The 25,250-nt window shown below is 39.2% G+C and overlaps 1 protein-coding gene across 1 annotated transcript; it reads right to left on the reverse strand.

Moving 5' to 3' along the window:
* Window positions 1-23,528: 23,528 nt before the first annotated feature.
* LOC149223903 (protein kinase STUNTED-like) lies at window positions 23,529-24,715 on the reverse strand. The gene is made up of 3 exons (XM_089383426.1): window positions 24,640-24,715; window positions 24,393-24,540; window positions 23,529-24,286 (listed from the first exon to the last, which is right to left on the reverse strand). Exons 2-3 carry the CDS (start codon window positions 24,516-24,518, stop codon window positions 24,071-24,073), a joined length of 342 nt encoding a protein of 113 aa, XP_089239552.1. The 5' UTR covers window positions 24,519-24,540; window positions 24,640-24,715; the 3' UTR covers window positions 23,529-24,070.
* Between the last annotated feature and the right edge of the window lie 535 nt (window positions 24,716-25,250).

Raw genomic sequence — 25,250 nt, forward strand, 5'->3', positions numbered from 1 at the left:
TTGTGTAGCAACAGGCACTATGCTACCAAGTGTCCAAATCGAAATAAGATGTCCAGTAAGAATCACGCGGTTGCATCAACTGAGGTAGATGGGTTTGCTTCTCAGTTTGAGAATGATTTCTCATTGATAGCTTGCATGGAAAGCTCAGTAGGGAGCAACACGTGGTATATTGATTCCTGAGCCTCTTTCCACATGACCGGGAACAGGGAGTATTTCAGCGAGCTAAAGGAGTAGGACATGCAACTTCAAATCGAGCTAGGAGATGATTGCAAGTATGCGTCTAGGGGAGTTGGTACTGTCAGCTTTGAGAGGGAGTTCGGGAGTCCTCTCCATCTCAGAGATGTCCTCTATGTTCCAGGACTGAAGAAGAACCTTGTTTCAGTAGCTACTATTGAGGACAAGGGATTGTTGGAAATAATACTGAGAGGGGGGGGGGGGGGTGAATCAGTATTATTAAGTCAAATGTTCCTTTTTCAAAATCAAATGATATACGCTACTTCAGTTAATTGAACCCGCGTATATACACAACTATTCAGAAGAAAACCCGCATATATAATGCAAACTTTTTAATTTACTTTATCTTTCTGATGTTGATCGTTAGTCTGTGATTCATAAGCAAATAACCAGTAACCAGAACCAGTAAAACAGAGCAAAAAGACAATTGCACACAAGAACACAAGATATAAGGTGGAAACCCAATGTGGGTGAAAACCAGCTGCTGCAATTCGTCTCTATCTTTTCTTTAATTAGAAACTTCTCTTCACAATTGTACTGGTGCAGTCCTTTACCAGTACGCAGGTTGCAACCTGCAGAGAGCTACAACCCTCTCTCGTTTTCCAGCTTCTCCTGGAAGGGATCTCCAACCCCCTTAGTTCGTGTACTAGCTTGAGATACTAGTACGCAGGCTTCTACCTGCAGAAGGCTGCAACCTTCTTTTTTTGCTTTCAGGGACCTCGTTTCATTAATTTTCAGACTAGATCCGCAAATAGCATCAATCAAACATCAAGAATTTCTGCATCAACCAAACTTCTTTTCACCAATCAAAACTGAATCAAATAAACACTTCTCTGACCGCTGTACCCAGAACACAGTAACTGTAATCAAACACCAATTCTGAACCCAGAACACTGCAGCAATAAAACAGAAGCAGCTAGAACATAAATCAAGATATGTACGCTACTTCACTATTCAGCGACCTGCGTGTATACGCTTCTGTACCACAACCAACTTGCGTATACGCTCCTTTCATTCACGGAAAAAGCGTGTATACGCACCTGCACTTCACTGAACCTGCGTACAGATCTATAAAGGATAATTTATTCTTTTAAAACATTCAGTCATCAGTTAACCCAGATTATTAGATTTATAGATCAAGAGAGCGCCACATATAACAGATCAAAATCATACAGAGATACCAATGTTCAAGCCTTGAGATTTTGATCCATCAATAGTCCTTATCCTTCTTGCGCTCAGGTTCCTCCTTCATTCAGATCTAGATCTACACCATAACCCAATCACCAGTATTCCAGATCTAGAACAATATCAGATATTCAATAAATTAGATGATTTCTTGCCACATGATCTCCTTCCTCTTTTATAGTTTTAGGCCTTCCACAATACCACGGTCCAAAACCATAATAAACAATACCAAGGGCCCAATACCTGGGGTCAACACTTCTGACGAGATACCATGGTCCAAAACCATAGGTTCAAATTCCAAGGACTAACGACCACGGACCAAAAAATAAGTTTCCCACCATGTACGCGCTTTTATGTGCGTGAAAGTGCATGTATACGCATACGTGACTTTTGAACGTCTAACCCGCGTGTATACGCGTCTTCGGCAAGGTGAACCTGCGTATACAAGATTTCCTTCATCCTGAGAGCCTGAACTGAGATCTGTCACCAAAGTGGGTTGCCATCAAGGACAACACCTATACCATAGCGCCCCACTTGTGCCATAATGCCAACAATCTCCCCCTTTGGACTTGATGGCAACCCAAGATCCTCATTCTCCCCCTTTGTCATCAAGGGCAAAGGGCTGTGCTCCCCCCGAGTACATGCTGATATCTCTGCTCTACTGTGTTGAACATGCTCCCCCTGATTGTAGGCAAGATCTGCAAAAGATGTTCTGTAAAAAGAATCATGACTTACATATCATAAATGACCTTCCTATCACCAAAGGACTTGATACATACATCCATCACCCAACCAAGTGGGGATCATCCACCCAGCCAAGTGGGGATACATCAGAAATTTACATATGATAACCAATTACATTGCATCAATCATCCCAGGCATAGTGGGGAAACCAAAATAGGCCATTACATGACCTTGATAAAGAGAAGATATACATGACATCAAGACTATGCAAATCACCAATAACTACTATCAGCAGCATCTGACAATAGCAACAACCATGTTCTCCTTCTGTTCTCCTTTCTGCAGCTGATCCGCCTGAACCGAACAGCTTGAGTACTTGAACCAAGAGCTTCTAAGGTAATGCCAACAATGCATTATTAGAAGATTATCTGCTCCCCCTGAACCTGTGCCAGATCAACTCTGACAGACCCATATCAGATTCTCTACAACCAGAGTCTGTCCCTGCTGATTTCATTCAGAAAACTCCATATACGCGACTGCACTTGCATAAATCGGCGTATGTACGCGGATACCCCTCATCCAACTCGCGTACACCAATTTTTCTTTGAAACAGACAAGCTTCAACAGCAGGATGAAGCATCAACTACTCCCAGCTTCTGTCTGAGGTATTCAAAAGTTTCCCTGGGCAGTGGTTTGGTGAGTATATCAGCAACTTGTTCCTTAGAAGGAACATACTCCAACTTGACTTTTTGCTCAAGCACTTGTTCTCGAAGAAAGTGATATTTGATAGGTATGTGCTTGGTCTTTGAATGCATGACAGGATTCTTTGAAATGCTTATTGCACTCGTATTATCACATAAGATAGAGACAGGTGGAGTACAAGTGATTTGAAGATCTTGCAAGGTTTGCATCATCCAAAGAAGTTGAGTGCAACAAGATGCAGCAGCCACATATTCCGCTTCAGCTGTAGATAAAGCAATCGAACTCTGTTTCTTGCTGAACCAAGATACTAATCTGGAACCCATAAAGAATGCACCACCACTTGTGCTCTTCCTATCATCCACGCTTCCGGCCCAATCTGCATCTGTGTAAGCATGAAGTGTGAGATCTGTATCTCTAGGATACCATAAGCCATAGTTTTGAGTTCCTTGAAGGTACTTGAAGATTCTCTTGACTGCCTGAAGATGAGTTTCCTTTGGATTTGCCTGAAATCTTCCAACTATTCCCACTGCATGCATGATGTCTGGTCGGGTACCTGTCAAATAAAGTAGACTTCCAATCATAGATCTATAGGTTGGTTGATGTACTGCTGCTGATTCATCATTTGCATTGAGACTGCATCTTGTAACCATAGGGGTACATACTGGTTTCGAATTTTCCATGCCATATTTCTTCAGAATCTGCTTGAGGTACTTGGTTTGAGACAAGAAGATACCGCCCTTATTTTGTTGGATTTGCAATCCAAGAAAGTATGTCAGTTCTCTGATCCTTTTGAAAAACCTTGTTGATGAAGGTATTTGTCCAAGTGGTAGTACCAAGCCCTTGGAGCCTGTTTAAGACCATAGAGAGCCTTTTTCAGTCTACATACAAGATTTGGATCATTCCCAAGAATGAAACCATCTGGTTGTTCAATGTATACTTCTTCTTCTAAATCTCCATTCAGAAAGGCTGATTTTACGTCCATTTGAAATACTTTGAACTTCTGAAAGCTTGAGAGAGCAAGGAACATTCGGATGGCCTCAAGTCTTGCAACAGGAGCAAAAGTTTCTTCAAAGTCTATTCCCTCTTGTTGAGCATACCCTTTACAAACAAGTCTGGCCTTGTTTCTAATTACTTCCCCATTTTCATTCAACTTATTTTTGAACACCCATTTTGTCCCTATGACATTCTTATCTTTTGGTCTAGGGACCAACTCCCAAGTGTTATTCTTTTCGATCTGCTCAAGTTCTTCATCCATTGCCTTGACCCAACATTCATCTTTGCATGCCTCTCTTACATTTTGTGGCTCAGTGGAGGAGAGTAATGCCAAATAGCTTGAGGCTTCTGCAATTGTTCTTCTTGTTTGTACGCCAGCCTCTTTTTGCCCCAAGATTTGAGATTCTGGATGATTCTTCTGAACATACCTGGATGGAGTCTTTTCTTCTATCCTTATCTGCTCCTCTGGTGCCTCTTGAGGTTCTTCTTCATCATCAGTCTGATTTGGAGAGTAGTCTTCATCCTCTTCGATATCTTCATGATTTACTTGCCTAGGAATGTATCCTTTTTCATCAACCACTACATCAATGCTGTCAACAATTCTTCCAAGTCTTTTATTGTAACACTTATATGCTTTGCTGTGGGGAGAATAACCAAGGAGAATGCCTTCATCTGCTCTAGGTTCAAGTTTGCCAAGCTGCTCATTAGTATTTTTAATATAGCATTTGTTCCCAAAATTTTTGAAATGCTTTACCAAAGGAGTCTCACCATACCAGAGCTCATGAGGAGTTTGAGTGCTGTTCACTCGGACAGTTGTTTTGTTGAGAATAACAACCGCAGCATATGAGGCTTCACCCCAAAAGGTTGCGGGAGTTCCAGACTCATCAAGCATAGCACGAGCCATTTGTTGGACTGTTCTGTTCATCCTTTCCGCCACTCCATTTTGCTGAGGAGTCCTAGTTGTAGAGAATTCCCTTCTTATTCCATGTTCTTCACAGAAATCGAAAAATTCATTTGAGGTAAATTCCCCACCTTTGTCGGACCTAAGGCACTTAATTTTGTAATCTGATTCATTTTCAGCCAAGGCTTTGAAGGATTTGAATTTTTCGAATGCTTCGTCTTTGTGCTTCATAAGTCCTAACCAAACAAACCTGGAGAAGTCGTCAATGAATAATATAAGGTATTCTTCTCCTCGAGGTGACCTTGTCCTAAATGGACCACATACATCTGTATGGACTAGCTCAAGAGGCCTGCTAGCTGATCTTTCCTTCTCAGGAAAGTTAGTTCTGGTTTGCTTACCAAACTGACATGATTTGCATATGGTGTTGTCTGGAATTTTGATATCTGGAAGACCACGAACTACCTGGTATTTGCATGCTTTCCTTATTTGTGAAAATCTTAGATGCCCCAACCTCCGGTGCCATAACCAGTGTTCATCATCCTTGCTCAAATAGCATTGTTGTTGTCCTTCTTCAAATATGTATAGATTATTTGGAGTTCTTCTGCCTTTGATCACTGTTTTTCCTGTATCAAGATCACGAACACTACATCCATTTGATCGAAATATTACCTCGGTTCCTTGATCGCACATCTGACTAACACTCAGTAGATTATGCTTCAAGCCATCAACATACAAAACATTTCCAGCCTTGACCTTTTCTTTCAACTAAGCAGTGCCTTTTCCTTTTATGGCTGCAGGGGTATCGTTTCCAAAAGAAACCTTCTTTCCCTTTTCTAATGCAGTATATGATTCAAGTTTTTCTTTATCACCTGTCATATGCTTCGAACATCCGCTGTCGATATACCATAGATTTTCCTGTCCTTCTGGATAAAAGGCTATCCCACATCTTTCTGGTTGTGGTTCCTTCATTCTCCATGTTCTGGCACTTGAGGTTTTCTCCTTCTGAGTTGTCTTCCAAAACCTGCTCCTGCATTCAGAATCTTCATGACCAAAGTTATTACAAATAGAACATTCAACTTCATTTTCAAGGGCTGAAAAGTTGTTATAAGTCCTTTTCGTGATCCCAGTCATATTCCTTTGTTTTTGAGCTTCTCTAGTCATGATTGTCTTATAGGCAACACATTGGGCTGCTTTGTGACCAAAGTTATGGCAAGAGAAGCATTGGCCATTGAAGAAACTCCTGTGATTATCAAATCTATCATCCAACCGATTGTAGTTTCTACTGACATCCATTCTTGAGGCAAATTGGGAAGATTTTACCTATGGCTGATTGTAGCTTCTATTTGTCCTTAAGGTAGCTTGCCCCCGATTTTCTTGATAGTCTTTGTTCATTCTTGAGGTAAACTGTCCCTGATATACCTGATGATTTCTATTAGGCTTTTGCTCGCTCCTCCTTGCTGCATCAAGATAACTTTTGGAGGTGGACGCTTGAGATGTTTCTTCATTATATCCCAGACCTGTCTTGATTAGTGGAGAACGCTGCACATTGATAATCTCATCTAGAGTTTCAGATCCTTTAACAAATTTAAGATTAATAGCTTTTGTTTTCTCAATCTCCTTTCTAAGACCAATAATTTCACATTCCAATTTGTCAAGATGTTTTTCCCTTTCAGCCAGTTGACATTGCAGAGAATCAATAGTCGCATTTTTCTCTTCTAAGCAAATTTTGAGATTAGATATCTCTTTATAAAAACCTTCTACATCTATAGCATCCATGTAGTCATCATCTTCAAAAGCCATTAAAAGTTTATACTCATTACCTCGTTCATCTTCGTCACTATTTGAAAGTCCATCACTATCTTCATGAGTGTAATAGCTTTTCTTATTTGCATTCTGTTTCTTGTTCCATCTAACAGGTTCCTTCCCTTTGTCAATATTATCCTTGTGAGGACATTTGGCAGCATAGTGACCGACTCTTCCACAAGCAAAGCATTTGAAAGGTAACTTACCTCGGAACCGTCTAGTACCCCGTTGAAGATTTCTAACAAAATTTGATTCTTCTTCTTCTGACACGTGTCCTGACTCGTAGTACTCGCCTTTGCCTGAAGCCTTGAAGGCAGCTTCTTTCCTGTCTGATGGACCTCCTTTCCTCATTTCATAAGCAGTTAGAATTCCGTGCAGCTGTGACATTTTAAGGCTTTGTAGATTCTATTTTTCTTCTATTGCAGAAACTTTAGATTCAAACCTAGGGGACAAAGATCTTAGAACTTTTTCAACCACAACAGCCTCTTTTATTTCTTCACCCAAATTTTTCATACAATTAACAATCTCATCTACACGAAGAAAATAGTTAGCCACACTTTCATCATTATACATCCTGAGATTTTCATACTGAATCCTGATGGTTTGAAGTTTTGCTCGTTTTACCTGATCATCTCCTTCATAGCTCAGAACAATCTTGTCCCATATCTCTTTTGTAGATTTAAACTGCATTAACTTGACAAATTCTGATTGAGATAGGCATCCTAATAGAGTATTGACCGCCTTTGCATTTGTTTCATATTTCTTCTTCTCAGCCGGATCTGTAGGAGTCGCTGATGGAAAAGTATACCCTGTATCTATGATATCCCAGACTTCTGTACCAAGAGATTGAAGATAGGCAGTAACTCTTACCTTCCAATAAACGAAGTTTGTCCCATCAAAAATTGGTGGCCTGATTGATGCTTCCCTCTCGTAGTTGCTCATGATGAACGATCTTCCTTCAAGCGATCAAGCTTCTCCTGAAGGACCTGCTCTGATACCAATTGTTGGAAATAATACTGAGAGGGGGGGGGGGGGGTGAATCAGTATTATTAAGTCAAATGTTCCTTTTTCAAAATCAAATGATATACGCTACTTCAGTTAATTGAACCCGCGTATATACGCAACTATTCAGAAGAAAACCCGCGTATATAATGCAAAGTTTTTAATTTACTTTATCTTTTTGATGTTGATTGTTAATCTGTGATTCATCAGCAAATAACCAGTAACCAGAACCAGTAAAACAGAGCAAAAAGACAATCGCACACAAGAACACAAGATATAAGGTGGAAACCCAATGTGGGTGAAAACCACCTGTTGCAATTCGTCTCTATCTTTTCTTTAATTAGAAACTTCTTTTTACAATTGTACTGGTGCAGTCCTTTACCAGTACGCAGGCTGCAACCTGCAGAGAGCTACAACCCTCTCTCGTTTTCCAGCTTCTCCTGGAAGGGAGCTCCAACCCCCTTAGTTCTTGTACTAGCTTGAGATACTAGTACGCAGGCTTCTACCTGCAGAAGGCTGCAACCTTCTTTTTTTGCTTTCAGGGACCTCGTTTCATTAATTTTTAGACTGGATCCACAAATAGCATCAATCAAACATCAAGAATTTCTGCATCAACCAAACTTCTTTTCACCAATCAAAACTGAATCAAATAAACACTTCTCTGACCGCTGTACCCAGAACACAGTAATTGTAATCAAACACCAATTCTGAACCTAGAACACTGCAGCAATAAAATAGAAGCAACTAGAACATAAATCAAGATATGTATGCTACTTCACTATTCAGCAACCTGCGTGTATACGCTTATGTACCACAACCAACTTGCGTATACGCTCCTTTCATTCACAGAAAAAGCGTGTATACGCACCTACACTTCACTGAACCTGCGTACAGATCTATAAAGGATAATTTATTCTTTTAAAACATTCAGTCATCAGTTAACCCAAATTATCAGATTTATAGATCAAGAGAGCGCCACATATAACAGATCAAAATCATACAGAGATACCAATGTTCAAGCCTTGAGATTTTGATCCATCAATAGTCCTTATCCTTCTTGCGCTCAGGTTCCTCCTTCATTCAGATCTAGATCTGCACCATAACCCAATCACCAGTATTCCAGATCTAGAACAATATTAGATATTCAATAAATCAGATGATTTCTTGCCACATGATCTCCTTCCTCTTTTATAGTTTTAGGCCTTCCACAATACCACGATCCAAAACCATAATAAACAATACCAAGGGCCCAATACCTGGGGTCAACACTTTTGACGAGATACCATGGTCCAAAACCATAGGTTCAAATTCCAAGGACTAACGACCAATAAGTTTCCCACCCGCGCTTTTATGTGCGTGAAAGTGCTTGTATACGCATACGCGACTTTTGAACGTCTAACCCGCGTGTATACGCGTCTTCGGCAAGGTGAACCTGCCTATACAAGATTTCCTTCATCCTGAGAGCCTGAACTGAGATCTGTCACCAAAGTGGGTTGCCATCAAGGACAACACCTATACCATAGCGCCCCACCTGTGCCATAATGCCAACAGGGATATGATGTTATCTTCAACAGAGGTAAGGCATACCTCAAGCATTTAGCTTATGGAGCAATGAAGCAGATAGGTGTGAGGTTGAAGAACCTTTACAGGGTGCAGGTTGAGACATGTGCAACCTTGAGCAACAAGGCAAGTGGTGAGAAGAGTAAAGATGTTGGAGAACTTTGGCACAGGTGTATGGGACACTTGCATCATGGGGCGCTGAAGATTTTTCAGCAGGTAGCCACAGGTTTACCAACATGCAATTTTGATCATCATGATGTGTGTAAGGGGTGCACACTTGGCAACTATGCCAATACTTCTTTTCAGGGCCAAGAAAACAAAGCTAAGGATATTTTGGAGTTGGTGCATTCAGATGTATGCGGGGGGCCCATAACTTCTTTGTCTCTTATGAGACACAGGTATTATGTTACCTTCATTGATGATTATTCTCAGAAAACTTGGATATTTTTCATGAAGAAGAAAGATGAGGTCTTAACCAATTTCATGGAGTTTAAGGACTTGGTAGAAAACCAAACCGTGGAAATGATCAACGCAGTGAGGAGTGACAATGGTAGAGAATATGTCTCCAATGGCTTCAGGGAATTGTGTGCGAAGGAGGGCATTAGGAGAGAGATGATAGTACCCCATAACCCTCAGCAAAATGGGTGGTTGAGAGGAAGAACTGCAGTATTGTTGGAGCGGCCAAGGCCATGTTACATGATCAGGGACTGCCTATGTTCTTGTGGGTAGAGGCATGTGACACTGTAGTATTTTTGCAAAACAGAAGTCCACATAGAGTTCTTAGATGAGTTACACTAGAGGAGGCTTTGACGGGCAAGAAGCCTGATGTTTCACACTTCTGTATCTTTGGCACAAAAGTTTATTGCCATGTGTCCAAAGATAATAGGAAAACGCTTGAGTCCATAGTAGAAAAGAGTATTTTCGTGGGATACAGTGAGACAACTCAGGCATACAGGGTGTATCTACCAGGACTCAAGAAGACGGTTCTCAGGCGGGATGTGAGGTTTGAGGAGTCTAGAGCTTTGAGGGAGTCCTTAGAGTGAGAGTAGGTTGGATTATCTGAGATGGAGGAGCTACTTGCTCCCAAGGAGGAGCCTCGGCTAGGATCACATATTGAGTCTCAGCTAGGTGGCAAGAGGTCCGCCTAGTAGGATCCATAGCAGGATGCAGAGCAAGATGATGAGGAGAAGAGACCAGGACGAGAGCAAGCAACTACTTAGTTAGAGACTCCTAGCACAGGGAGGAAGAAAGCCAAGTGGGCCGAGAAGTTGATTCAGGAGGCCCAGGAGCAGGTTGAAGCTCCTAGCACCATGTTCAGGCAGAGCAAGTAGCCACAGAGGTACACAGGATATATGGCACTAATGACAGAGGTGGTGGACACTGAGCCTTCTAGTTATAAGGAGGCAACTTCTCAGCAGGTTTGGTAGGATGCCATGGTGGAGGAATATTCCTCCATCATGAAGAATGATGTCTGGGAGATTGTGCCATGACCTGAGGGAAAATCAGTAGTAGGCTCACGCTGGGTGTACAAGGTGAAGCATGGAGAAAATGGGAGTGTGGAGAAGTACAAGGCTAGGTTTGTGGCCAAGGGCTTCTCATAGATTGAGGGCATAGACTATGATGATACCTTTGCCTCAGTAACATGATATTCATCCATCAAGACTATTTTGGCACTTGCAACACAATTGGGGTTGACAGAGTGAGGTTTGAGGGCTTCATAGATGCAGATTGGGCAGGGTTCTCCACAGATCGAAAGAGCACTTCAGGTGGCATCTTTAGCATTGGGTCGACAACTGTTTCTTGGTACAACAGGAACCAAAGATTGGTTGCACTTAGTTCAGCAGAGTCCGAGTACATGGCTGCCAATTTGACAACATGCAAGGCTATTTGGATGAGGAAGTTGCTTGTGGGACTTTTCAGACAGAGGATGGAGCCTTGATCCGGATTTAAACAGGAATGCAACAAATTACAGATATAACCATAAATACAGAGATGCAACAGAAATAATACTTCATTTCATTAATGTGAATTACTGAAATATGCTTACAAACAGAAATGGAAATAAACTAGCTAGGGCGATGGTAGCTTATGATGTGGCGGCTACATGCCTCTGAACTGTCTTACAATGAGGCTCGAAGGCCTATTTATTGTTGAGAAACCATGGAAAACCCTAAACATCCAGAACCCTAACCCTAGGAGATGAAGCGCCAAACTATGGCCCCCGTTTTGGGTAAATTGGTACATCAAATTCCCGGGGTCGTACGATTTCCGTTTGACGCGCACAATACCTCGTTAGAAAGATCTATCCGAGGACTACAACTTTGGGATGAGCAACATCGGTCCATGGACCCATGTTGCTCCCAAATTTCCCAAAAAACGTCATTTAGGGCCTCAAAACGGGTCCGGAAGTTCAGGACCCAAAAAAGCTGCCAAAAATAGTAAATTGTGCTACAAATAAGGAAACTGAAAAACTGAAAGAAACAATGGTGGGGGTCCAAGTGGAATTGGCGGATGGCCACCAGTATCCACCTGGATCAAGCCTACTGTGATACACTGTGATAATCAAAGTTGCATCAAGCTCTTTGAGAACCCAGTGTTTCATGATCGCTCAAAGCATATCGAGATCAGGTATCATCATCTCAAAGATTATGTGCATAAAGGGATAGTGAAGCTATCGTATATTCCAACAGAGGAGCAAACAACAAATATCTTGACCAAGGAAAGAAGGAATTTTGTTCATTTCAGAGATAAGTTGGGAGTTGTACAAAATCCCTTTCTTGCTAAGAGGGAGTGTTGAAAAGTAGCAAGTAACGGTCTTCTTGACTTGTGCCTAGTCATGTTAGACCTCGCTCAAGTCTTCCTTAGCATGCAAGAGTTCCTAAGGAGTAGGATGAGTTCATGATAACAATTTGACTTAAGCACAAAGGTTGGAGAGACAGTTAAGTCAATCTCCAAGGTGTGAGTTAGATTTCAAGAAGGACAAGTGAGTCTCAAGTTCTAAATTGAGACTAGGACAAGTTACAAGGGTTAGTGAGACTCAGTCAACTAATCAATCACAAGTCTGAGTTCCCAAAATAAACTTTCCATTTTTAGCTGAGTCAAATTGTTTGTAAGGAGGTCGAAAGGCATAATTGTAACATAATTTTGTGAGCACGAGTTTGTGTGAGAGCTGGTTGATAGGAAGAGCATGGAAGGAGAGGCGGAGGCCTTTACACAGCTTTTGACAGACAGAATTCCTTGCAGAAGTATGGTGATATTTAGGAGGAAATTCCTAAATAATAGGGGCTGCCCAGCGCTAGGAAATAGGAGCTAGGCAGCGCAAGGATTTAGGAGCTGGGTCGGGGTTTATTGCAAGTGAGTTTCAGCTAAGTATTAGCAGTGAGAACAAGCTTGTTCTCTAGTGAAACAGATTGCCTTGTAATGAATTCTATATTGCTCAATTTTGTCAACAAAATTCTACAACTAGGAGAGGGTTTTCCCAGTTGGGTTCCCTAGAAAATTTACTGCGTTATGGTGTGTGAATGTGTTTTTATTTCTGTTCCTATTCCACTGCAAATTACGTAGAGTAATTCTGTGTCTTGGTGCAACGAATTTGTTTTCAGGATTGACATCATAGTAGTTGCAGAATTTCAAGGAAATTCTACATGAAATTTGATCTTCTATGTGGAATGTCTAATCAAGTAGATGGATTTCTAACTTGCTAAGCTTTTTCAAGGTGGCATTTTTCTAACCAGTAAGATTGGGATTAATCAATCTATCTTCCATACTTTCTTCTCCCCTTTCTCGATTCACCCAATCAACTAAGTCACTAGTCACTGAAATCATAATTTTTAAATCAAGTTTTTCTAGGGATACACCTTTGAGGTTGGAAAAGCAGTAGCAAAAAGTGAGAAGAAACCAACCAAAATGACAGTTGGGGCTGATTTCTTGTTGTTACACCCAAAACTCTCTTTTGATCTTGTAGCAGGTCACAAGGACAGTTTTGAGTGCTAACATCCCCATACAGCTTGATTATTTTTCCATTGTTGAAATAAATGATATGATCTCCTGGACGGAGAAGAATCATATTGATAAATTGCTTTGGAATCGAGGATAACACCATATTTTTTGATATTTATCATATCGAAATCTCAATGACTGTTGTTGAAATAGATATATTTGGGTTGTGTGATACCCTTTTTATACCTCATTCCCATTTGCTAGCTGAACCTCATAACTATACCTCATTCCCATTTCCTAGCTGAACCTTGTAACTATAGGGAGTCTTTTTGACTACTACTTGTGCCTAACTTCACAAGTTCCTTGAGCAGAAAAGTGCGAGTAGACCACGGATCCACCAAAATGTGAGCTTCTACTCCATCAACTCTGTTAATTTTCATACTAATGAAAGACAACTCCCATTTTTCAAATTTCATAAGAAATTGCCTTTTTCTGTAGCAACATCTTTTGTGGCTTTATCTTTGCAGATGATTGATGTCTTCAATTTTTGTGTGTACCTTGTAGTTATTATCTCTATGTGTATGTTTATATATTGCTAAAAAGGGAATCGATGTTTAGATGCATTGCCAAATCATTAAGCTTTTGAAAATCTATTCCACTCACACTCAAGTTACCTTGCACCTGTGCATGCACCTATGCTTTTAGTGTCATTTCCTTTAAACTCAGAGGTATTCTTTAATCTATGATTGCTTAGGGGCAATAGTTGGCTTTGTTAGCTTCTGCATTGTGAATGGTGTGTCAATGCAGTTTAATCCATATATTTTGTTGAGCTCCAAAATCATGAATTTTGACATGGAGTATAAGAGTGTGTATCTGTCTTGTTTCAAAGGAATGTCACCACTATTTGCGGTTTTTTGCAACACACAATTGACATATTCATCCACTTTTGAGTCCTAAAGTGTTAAAAGTTAAATTTTGTTGCCTGAAAAATCAGCCTAATTTGGCAAGGAATAATGGCTTCCATATGAAGCATAAAAATGTATCAATGGCACATGTAACTTTTGAGGAAATATTGTTAGTACTTAGTTTGTAAAGCAATTTTGAATGGACAAGTGGTTTGTAACGCTTTTGACCAAGAAGGTCTTATGCCATTTTTTGACTTTGTAGGTACATGTTTCTTTGATAGGAGAAAATCAGATGAGAATAGGATGGATTACAAATGATACCAATATACCCTCAGTTGTGGAGTATGAAACCTCTCCAAGAGTGTACAATTCTTCAGCAAAGGGAGAAAACACTTCGTATACTTGGGTTACAGATCTGGCCAGATTCACCATGTTATACTTGGGCCACTGAAAGCTAATACAATTTATTATTATCGTTGTGTAACTTATGGTCCAAAGTATAATGTCAAAACACCAAGATCACAATTCCCCATAACTTTTGCGATTGTGGGGAAGACCATTTCCCCGTACCATCTTATTTTGTTATTTGGTATATACCAAATTCTAACATACTTGAAATTTTAAAAAGAACAAGATGTGGGTGGAGATAGAATATTCCCCATCTATTCTTCATTTCGTCTCTGTTTTTCATTATTTTTCTTTTCCCTCACTTTTGCTTTGAGCAAGTTTTGACTCTGACCTATTTTTTTCACCATTGTTGACTACCAACGATGGTGAGAACATGGGTGCCTAACAAGCATGGAGTTACATTTGATTCTTGTGTTTCACCATCCCAACTAAGAAAAATAGACTGTAGATTGATCCAATATTACAATATCATCTGCTCTATATTTCTTCGAGCTGCCTAGTAATTCTGGCTAACAATTTCTTCACATTTACATTATCAATACACTTCACAGTAGACATCTCATGTGTTTTTCTTCAATTTACAATAGGTGACTTGGGACAGACAGAGCAGACAAATTAACGTTACAACACATTTACCAGACAAATTATGATGTCTTTTTGTTGCCAGGTGATCTTTCATATGTAGATACCCAACAACCATTATGGGATGAATTTGAGAAAAACCATATCTTCACAAGCACCTTACCACTTTAGTGATGAGCACCTTGTGATATCTAGAGAACCAAAATTTGTTGAATGGTTCCCAGCTCACTAGTTCCATAGGAGTAATAGTATTCATGTCGGATATGCCTTCGTATGGCTAGTGGGGTTTCCCTCACCAGGGGTGGAAATCAACTCCGGGATTCATTTTCATCTCGAGGGATCCTCATTTGTTGTGTAACTGAGATTGGGCATGCCTTATTCCAAACGCATCTTTAATTGCAATGTTGATCATAAATGTGGCTAAATTTAAATTTTATTTCAATTCAAGGAACAAGGGAGATGGAGCCAGATCTGTAGTTGTACAGCTTTATTATATGGCATTTTCATTTGATTGTAAAACGTTTCTTTCTCTTTCTTGCTTTGAAACACTTTGCCCATTTTGATTTCTGAAAATAATTTTTGAACTTGCACTTGTCATATCTAGCTGTGCAGGAGCTGTGATGTCCATTTCTATTTGAGAATAATTTTTGATTTTGGCCTTGTCATATTTGGTTGGTGCAAGTTGGAGCAGCGGATGTGATGGAATAATTGGAATATGGCATTGTAATTGACTCTAGACCCGATGAAGAAAATTGTCCAACAAAGGGAAACCTTGAACCGCAATAATTTGAAATGAGATGATTTGCAAATAAGAGGAATAAACAGGCTTAGTTAATACTTTTCTGCATTCTCCTTGTCTTAAATTCAAGGGTTCGTTAATACTTTTCAGCATTCTCCTTGTATCTTAAATTTAATGCTTAGTTAATACTTTTCCTCATTTTCCTTGTGTCTTAAATTTGTGTTTGAGGTTCATGGTGTATTGAAAACAAAGCAAAGAATTTTGTTAGGTTGTGTACTTGGATAGTTTTTTATAGGTAGAATATGCACTTTGTGATGATATCATTTGGATAAATATCTCATTTTTAATTTCTACTTAGGCAGATTTGCCAATTTATAAAAAAGAACCCTGATGTCAAATTTGTCAAGGTGAACTACGAAGAAAACAGGTTTATGTGCTACAATTTACGCATCATGTTTTACCCTTTTACTCCTGCAGAGATTACAAACCAGCACCTGACATCATGTATGTCTGCTGTTAAATTGACCACTCTATTTGTCGTGCTAGATTGATCATTGACCACTCTGTGTATCTTTTATCTCATCCAAGCTCTCTATCTTGATTCTTTTCTATTATCCACAGTATTTCATGTATTAACGCTCAAGGTCAAGGTTGATCATCTATTTTTTTTCGTTTTTAATCTTCACCTTTCTTGTAACACAGGTATAGTTATTTCCATTATTAGAGAAAACTTGAGAAGCTCTAAATTTGTCTGATATTACTGTCTCACATATTATGGTGTGAAATTTGATATAGTTATTTCCATTATTGTAGAGTAAGTTTTTAATTTTCTGAGACTACTATCTCATGTTATGGTGCGCAGGTTAAGCTTCTATTTTTCTTTTCTGGTCTTTAATTTCATTATAATAAAATCAATAAATAGAATTTAATTTTGGTGTTGTTTTCCAATTCCAAGTAAGTGGATCTGTTGCTTTCAAAGAATTGTTATGTGCAGCTGCAAAGTTTGACCCTTTGGTCTGAACTACGCCTATGGTTGACCAGTGAATCTCTTCCCCCCCTTCCAAGTTGCTTCCAGGCAACTGGGCCTTTTGAGGTCTCTTTGGTTTCAAAACAGTTTGGTTTGTGGTCCATCAATAGCTTCGTTTGCAGTAGCCTTTTTTGCTAGCTCCCTTATCTTCAGAGCTTTTGAAGACTTATTCCTTCGTTCCTACCAATCTGAGGAAACTGCTACTTGTTTTTTCAGCTATGGATGATTATTTTTTTTCCATAAGTTTTGAGAATGCTCCCCAACAATTTATATTGATTTAGGTACATATGTGCCAAATGGTTTCGTACCTGTGAAAAAGAGTCGAAGCTCATGGTCCAAAGTTTTATATAAGTCCTAATCATCCCACAATCCACCAATCCCCTTGAAACACTGTATCTCATTCTTTATCTTCAGGGTTCAAAGAAAAAAACAGTGTTCAGTGCCCTCTCAAGAAAGGTTGAATAGCTAAGCCATTTTCCACTTTCTAATTTTGTTTATTCCATTTGGACATACTGTCAAGTTTCAACCAATAACTAAATGCCCATGAATAATTAGATCAATGCTAGACTTCAAATATTTCAATAGGATATGTAAGTGCGGCTTTAATACAATCACCGGTGCTTTGTGTGTTTGAAGCAATGTTTTAAGACTCCGACTCCGACTCGGACTCGGCCGAGGATCGACTCCGACTCCGACTCCAAAACGGTAATGACTCGGCCGGCTCGATTTCAATGACTCGGTCGTTGTAAAAAATACATTAAATATTTATTTTTTTTATTAAAAAACATAATTTTAAATATTTTAAACATAATTTTAAAGATTTTCATTCATGTTTCTAGAATCCAAACACACAACATTATAATATAGATGGAAGACAACATATGATCAAAGTAGGCTCATGAACCAATCCACTATATCAAAATGGTACCCAATGGCAATACATAGTCAACTGTCATACATGATCAAAGACTCAAAACAAAATACAAATAACCAAGGAGGCTAGAAATGGCCTCTACAACAAAAGTAAACTGTGATGGTGACCAGACTCCAATACTAGTACTACTGCAGCACTGCTAGCAGCTACACTACCACTGGCTAGTAGCTACTGCCAGAGGAGCCAAGATCATCTTGACCAATCTCTGGATCATCATCATCAGAGTCAGACAAGGGGCCCCATGGCTCCTCCTCATCATCATCGTCTCCAACTGCAACTGTAGAAGTGGTACCAGTACCACTAGCAGGCTGTGCAGCAGATGCAAGCTGAGATAGAGTAGATATGCGGCTGCGCTTCTGTCGTGGCTGAGCAGAGGAAGCACTTACAACTGGAGTCCTTGCTGGCTGTGAGACTGAGGCTGGTGGATTGGGATCTGCATTCAATTGAACAGGCTGAAGTTGAACAACATGTTCAAGTTCAACTGATGTCTCCAAATCTATATCTACATCAAGATCCTCATCAGGATCAAACTCTGGTGGACGACTCTCCACTACCCAATCTGATGTTAAATCAATGTCTTCCAACACAATGGGATCTGAATCAGGTCTTTTGTTCAGCAATTGGTTTCGTCTGAGTCGAAGGTTGTATTGGACATAAACTAGATCATTCAACTGTTTTTGATCCAAACGGTTTCTCTTCTTTGTGTGAATCCTCTCAAAGATATACCAATTGCGCTCACACCCAGATGCACTGCAAGTTTGACTCAAAATATGAATTGCAAACCTTTGTAATTCAGGGCACTGGCCACCAAAGGCCTCCCACCATTGTGCTGCAAAAAACATAGGAGTGTAATGAATTATGAGTTAGATGAAGGCTGAAGCTCAACAAAATTACAAATTATATCTAACTTTCAAATTATAAATGATTTAACAAACTTTAATAAAAAAAGCAAAACCATTAAGAAATTGAAAATTGAAATTTTTGTTTACCTGGCTCATCTGCTTCTCTTGCAATCTTTGCTAGGTTCTTCCCAAAGGTACCTGATGCATTGCTGAAGGATGTGACCTGTCGATGTATCTCCAGCTGATCAGACTCCAATGGGATCATGCGTTCAATGCAATCAACCAGTCCATCTCTGACCTCCCCCCTCAAAGCTCCTGACTCCTTAGTTTTATAATGATACCGTGGGTTCAAAAAATACCCAGCTGCATGTATAGGGCGATGGAGTCGATTGTTCCATCTTTCATCAATGATTGCCCAAATGGGCCCATACTTTGCCACTCTATCCTTGTATGCTGTCTTTATTTGCTCCTTTGCTTGATCCATAGCCTCATAAATGAAGCCCATAGCCAACTTTTCCCCATCCACCAACCGCAGCACCTTAACTAGTGGCTCAGCAAGCTTCACAATCTCTGCTGCCTTTCTCCAAAAAGTTTCTTCATGGACTTTCCTTTTCAATTCTTTGCCTTCTGGTTTGTTAGACCAATTGCTTTGATTCCATTCATCACTGGAAAACATCTTTTGCAAGTTTCTATGTTGGGAAAGCATAGATTGCAATGTCAAAAAATGTGTAGCAAATCTAGTGATGGCAGGCCTAATAATATCCTTGCCTCCAGTGTGTTTCCTCATGAGACTCAAAACCCGTGTATGATTGTAGATAAATTTTGTTATGCTTTTGGCATGATCTACAGTGTTTTTGACCCAATCTAATTTTCCAATATCCTCAAGCATGAGGTCTATGCAATGTGCAGCGCATGGGGTCCAAAAGATGGTCTTGTGTTTTTCCTCTAACAGTTTACCAGCAAGAACATAGTTAGAGGCATTATCTGTGATGATTTGAACAACATTAGCCACCCCCACCTCCTGAACAACCTGATCCAATAACTGAAACAACAAGTGGCCATCTTTTACCTTATCAGATGCATCAACTGATTTTAAAAACATGGTTCCCTGTGGGCAGAAGACAAGAAAGTTTATGATGGTACGGTTTCTTTGATCAGTCCATCCATCTGACATGATGGTACACCCTGTTCTTGCCCATGAGTCCCTGAACTCTTGCAAATACTCATTAATGGATTGAATTTCTTTATGCAAACGAAACCCCCTTAGCTCATGCATAGTAGGGCCTTTGAAGCCTTTTCCAGCAGCATGTATGGCATCAAACATAGGCTCATAATATGGTGAACGAGCAGCATTAAAGGGGATATCAGCATCATACCACCATCTAGCTATGTACTCACAAGAAGTCTCCCTCAATTCTTTCTTCCAATGGTCATCTAAAGTGGGCTGAATTTGACCTTTACTAACTTCAGGACCATGTGCATCTGATGGAGAGGAGGGAGTGAAATAACTTTTGATAGTCACATCACCCTTTTTCAAATTCATTCTACCCTTTCCCTTATCTTGAACAGAACCAAAAGAGGGAGGAACATATCGGAAAGGGTTGGATGCCTCAGTTTGAGGGATAGAGGAAGAACCCTCAAAATCATAGGGGGGGTTGGTAGCCATCATTTTTTGTATCTCCCTCTTCCTCCCAATTTCAGCCTGTATCTCTTTTTGCCTAGCCTTATCTTCTTTAAATTTCTCAAAGCTTGCCAACAAATTCTTTCTAATCTCCCCAATTTCTGGTGAGGTACATGGGGTAATTTGGCCTCTAATCCCTGCCAAGTGTTGTTTCAGCCTATTAATGCCCCCAGGACCTTCCTTAATTTTCCTATGGCAAAATTTGCAATGCATTTGACTATCAACCATTTCAACATATGCCCAAGCATGATCTCTTGCTCTAGGTGCCATTTTTTGACTAGGAAAACAATTTGAAAATGAAAAAAAAAAGAACATTGATTCAATGTTCATTTATTTGACAAAAAACACTCTCTAAGCTTTCTTGATATGCACCTAAAATTTACTAAGCAAAAACATATTTATAGAGGTGGAAAAAAATACCTCCAGGCACAAACTGCCTCCTCAAGCTTTCTCCAAGAATCAGCTCCTCAATGCTGCTCCAAATGGCTGCCCAAGAAGCTCCTCACTCCAGCTACAATGCTCCTCCAAGACTCCTCACTGCTGCTCCAAAACAAGCTCAAGAACTGCTCACTAATTCTCAAAGAAGACTCTCACTCAAATGCATAAGACTGCTGTGAGTGAATGAGAGCATTTGGGTGTGTTAAATAGGGTTTGGGAGGGGGAAATGGACCCCAAAAAACATTTAGCATATTATTATAACAGTTTGGGATCCATAACAATCATTAAACAATTCAAAAATCCCAAAAAAATGAATATTTTAATGCGGTTTACGTGTGCCTGGCCGTTCCCTTGTGACTCGGCCAACCGGACCGTTTCCAAGGCCGGGTCACTCCCTCCAGCTGCAACTCGGATCAACTCGGCCGTTTCGGTTTCGAAACGACCGGTTTTTAAAGCACTGGTTTGAAGGCCAAATGCTTTTACAATCATCGGTGCTTTGGGTGAAGGCCCAATGCTTTTTGGTGCCAAGATAGATTCCTGCCTCCATTTTTCTTCAAAGGCCACCGGGTATTCTATTTGAGAGGCCCCTGTGTTGGAGTGACGCTAGGGTATATGCATACATTGATCAGTTTCCCTTCATACACGGAGAAACCTATGGATTTGATGGTGTTAACCAATCAAGGTTTAGAAAAGTGTTTCCTGTACCTAACTAAGCCATTTCAATCAACTACTATTTCTCCTTAAAAATGCTAAACCACCATTTCTTGTAAATATGAAAAACTGAAAATGTTGTTGGAAATTGCTAGATCTTTTTGCTTTTGAAAGCCATACCTCCCAGATAACATTGCACATGAAACCTGAAAAGTAAAAGTCTTAATGTTGTATTATAGTACCCGAGCATGGTTTTGGGAGTGAAGGGAGATATTGAAAAGTGGATAAACAAAGAATCCATGAATGTTCATGATTGAGAGAGGGCATTGCTAATCCCAGCATCGTCCAATATCTCCATCTTAGCTATGAATTTCTTCAAGCCCACCCTTCGCACAATTACAACACATTATCTATTTTGATAGATTTCCTGAAAGAGCACACAGTGACAATAAATAGTTTATTTGTTGCCATTTATTTCATGCAATTGTCCTTCAATTCAGAGCCATCTAAATTTTCAGAGTTTTCATCATTCAATATGCCATTGTCTGCCAGTCACATAAATGAGATTGTGCCTTCTTTCAGTGATCACCCAAATATATAGCTGCAATAGTGCCATATTTTGTGAGGGGTTTCAGACACTTTCAAATCAGACATGACAAATAAGCCAGTGGGTAGTTTATTCAAAGAGTAATGGAGTACAAGGATTATTGGGCATCCTGACATGAGAAGGTACATTCTCATGCAATTTCTCCTTAGGTTGCCTGACCTTTTTATCTCATCTATAATATATAGATTATTTTCTGATTCTTTTATGAAAGTACATGTATTTTGCGTACCTATTACCAATATAGTTAATAATGCATTGCAACTTATCTTTAAATCACCTTACCCAAGTGATTTTGGTGAAGAAGGTCCTAACCAAAATTGATTATTTTCTGATTCTTTTATGAAAGTACATGTATTTTGCCTACCTATTACCAATATAGTTAATTATGCATTGCAACTTATCTTTAAATCACCTTACCCAAGTGATTTTGGTAAAGAAGGTCCTAACCAAAATTGATTTTGAAAAGTACATACCTGGAATCATTCATAAGAGGTAGTTGTGTTTAAAAGTTTCAGTCACTGAATAATTTATTTTTAACTCCCTCATGATAATGTTAAAGTTCATTTCAGGTGTTGCTTTTGACGTACCCCATCCTAAGTGACATAGTGAAAGATAACAGAGAAGATTATAAAAATGCATAGAAGATTATACAAATGCATATTGAGAAAGGAAATAAAATGAAGATGGTTTATTCATAAATGCATAGAAAACATATAAACTAGCAATTGTCCCAAAAGGTACAAAGAGAGGCCGATAGGATTATTAAATTAGAATTGTTGAATTTCTATAGAAGAGATGTTGGTTCAAGCCTACAAGGAGCAATGAGCAAAGAGATTTGATGTTTGGAGTTCTATGCTTTTTGGACACCATATTTCTTTAAATACAACTTAATTTTAGAAAAGTGCAAGACACTTAAATCGCTACTGGGCTTATGATATTGACAAATTCAAAGTAAACTGGTATACAAGAGAATGTACCAAGCTAAACCACAAGTTACACATCTTCAGACTTGAAAAAGTACATAACAATGGTTTGGCAAATCAATAGCGATATCATAATTGCTTTTCTTTCCACATACATACAATTGCTCCAAAGGCAAGGACAAGAAAATTTTCAGCTCTAGTGAGCACCAGTGGGTCACTAAAACGAGTGACCACTAATGGCTTTGACATTTATACAAGGAATTGGCAAGGGATTTTACATGGACTACACTCAACTTCAGACACAGCTTCAGCCAATATGCAGAGTGATCGAAATTCAACACCGCTAAGTAGTGACAATGGCTCACAGTAATACACCAAGTATAAAATATTGAAGCTTTTACAGAAGCAAGGAGTAAGATAAATTATGAAGCTCAGAGAAGTAGATTTAAATCAATCAAAGCTTGTTGAACGGCTATAACGTCCATAGAAAAAATATTCCAAGGTTCTGCTCTCATGTACAAGATCTACACTTTGATTTGGACTACTGTTTGATACCAAATCATCATCAACTCCAAGCATTGCAAGTGATAGATGAGTTTGGATGTCACAACTCCCAGAGTTTGCTCTAGATTCATCCTCAATCAATTCATCTAATTGCATGGAGATTGTCAATTGCCTCTTGGTCCAATAAGGTAGGTCATCTCCTTCTCCTTCTCCTCGTAGCAATTTCAAAATCTGCAATAATAAGTTACAAACAAACAACGAGGAAGAATAAGTTCACGTTCTTACATTAACATTTATCCATTGTTTGAAATTTGACAAAGCCAGTTTAATGCAAAGGTAAGCCACTTTATTTGGGGAAACCAAAGCTTTCAATTCAGATCTTGCAATCCAGATTTCAGCTAGGATAGTGATTCTCAGGAAAGATATATACTCTCTTGATATTGGAGTATGCTGGCTCTTCTTGCCTATTCAGGGAGGGGTAATTTGCATACTGAAGCTTTGGTTTGAGATATGATGTAATCTCTTTTGCTAATATTCAAAGAATATTATATTTCATTAATGGAAAAAGAGGTTATTGGCAATTGAGGCTTTGAATATTTTGCCATAATCCACCATCAGCATTCAGGGCTAACCTGTTTAAGGGTGATGATTTTACAAATTGAACTACTGAACAAATGTTTAGATTACAACCCTAAACACTAGATCTAAACACCCTTAACTCTATGTCAGAAGGATATCAACTCGATATTTCATGTGCCATTCTTCGTTATGGGCAAAAACAATTCTAGCACTAACTCCTCACAGGAAAGGAAATGTCTTCAAGCAACTAAATTTGACATAAGATCAGAAACTGAAACATATATACGCAACTAAAGAGAATAAGAGTAATTACTCTGTTCATTCGAGGTCGAAACTGAGCTGCCTGTCTCAGACAACATGCTGCACCAATGACCATTCTCTTCATCTTGCTCATGTCATAAGCATCTTCCAAAAGTGGATTTGCAAGTTCTTTTACAGAGCCAGCTGCCAGTAATGGCCTTGCCTAAATTTTGAAATTTACAAGAGATTAAGATTCTGAACCAAGACAAAGAAACCAAAAGAATCCAAAATTATCAAATACAAAACAAGCAAGGACACTAGAGCCCTACCCACATAACCAGGCTTTCTTGGCCTTTAGGATTCTTGTCATTGATTGGTTTTCTTCCAGTTATTAGCTCTAGAAGAACTACTCCAAAGGAATACACGTCTGTCTTCTCATTAACCTTGCCATACATGAAATATTCTGGAGCCAGATACCTGAAATATGATAGCAGCTAGTTTTATGAAGTCTTGATTATAAATGACATTTATTTTCCTAAGGAAAGAGCTGGTGTAAAGAAAGAAATGGATATTTACCCAAATGTACCTACAACATCACTACATGTGATATATGCAGATGTTGTTGAAGCCCATTTGGCCAGGCCAAAATCTGACAACTATTTATAGAATATCTTTAGTTAACGATCCATCGAAAGATGATTTGCTAGTTAATGATCAAGCAAATCTTATTATAACATCTCCAACCAAAAAATACAAACAATTCAACAAAAGCTTGAGAACTTGTTTCTCTCACAAAGATCAAGATACTTGAGGTTCAAAGTCTTCAGAATGCAAAATATTAGATGATTTCACATCTCTATGGATGATAGGATGAGAACAACCTTCATGCAGATAAGTCAAAGCTTCAGCAATTCCAATGGCCACTTTCAGCCTATCTTTCCAATGAGCCTATGGCTTGTCCTTTCCTCCTGTAACCCAACTTTTTATGAGAACTGGGAACAACACATAACACTAAAAAATAATAAAAATCTCCAAGGACGTAACATGATAAATGCATGGAAATTGGCATACTCCACACCTTAAAGAGTTTCTTCCAGACTTCCTCTCAGTAACAAGTTGTAGATCAAAAAGTACTCCTTCTCTTCAACACCAATTAATGAAACAATTTCTTCGTTATGGGCAAAAAC

The sequence above is a fragment of the Pinus tabuliformis genome, chromosome Q, assembly GCF_031772625.1.
Source record: "Pinus tabuliformis cultivar Carrire ecotype Pingquan chromosome Q, CPIR1, whole genome shotgun sequence".
Classification (NCBI taxonomy): domain Eukaryota; kingdom Viridiplantae; phylum Streptophyta; class Pinopsida; order Pinales; family Pinaceae; genus Pinus; species Pinus tabuliformis.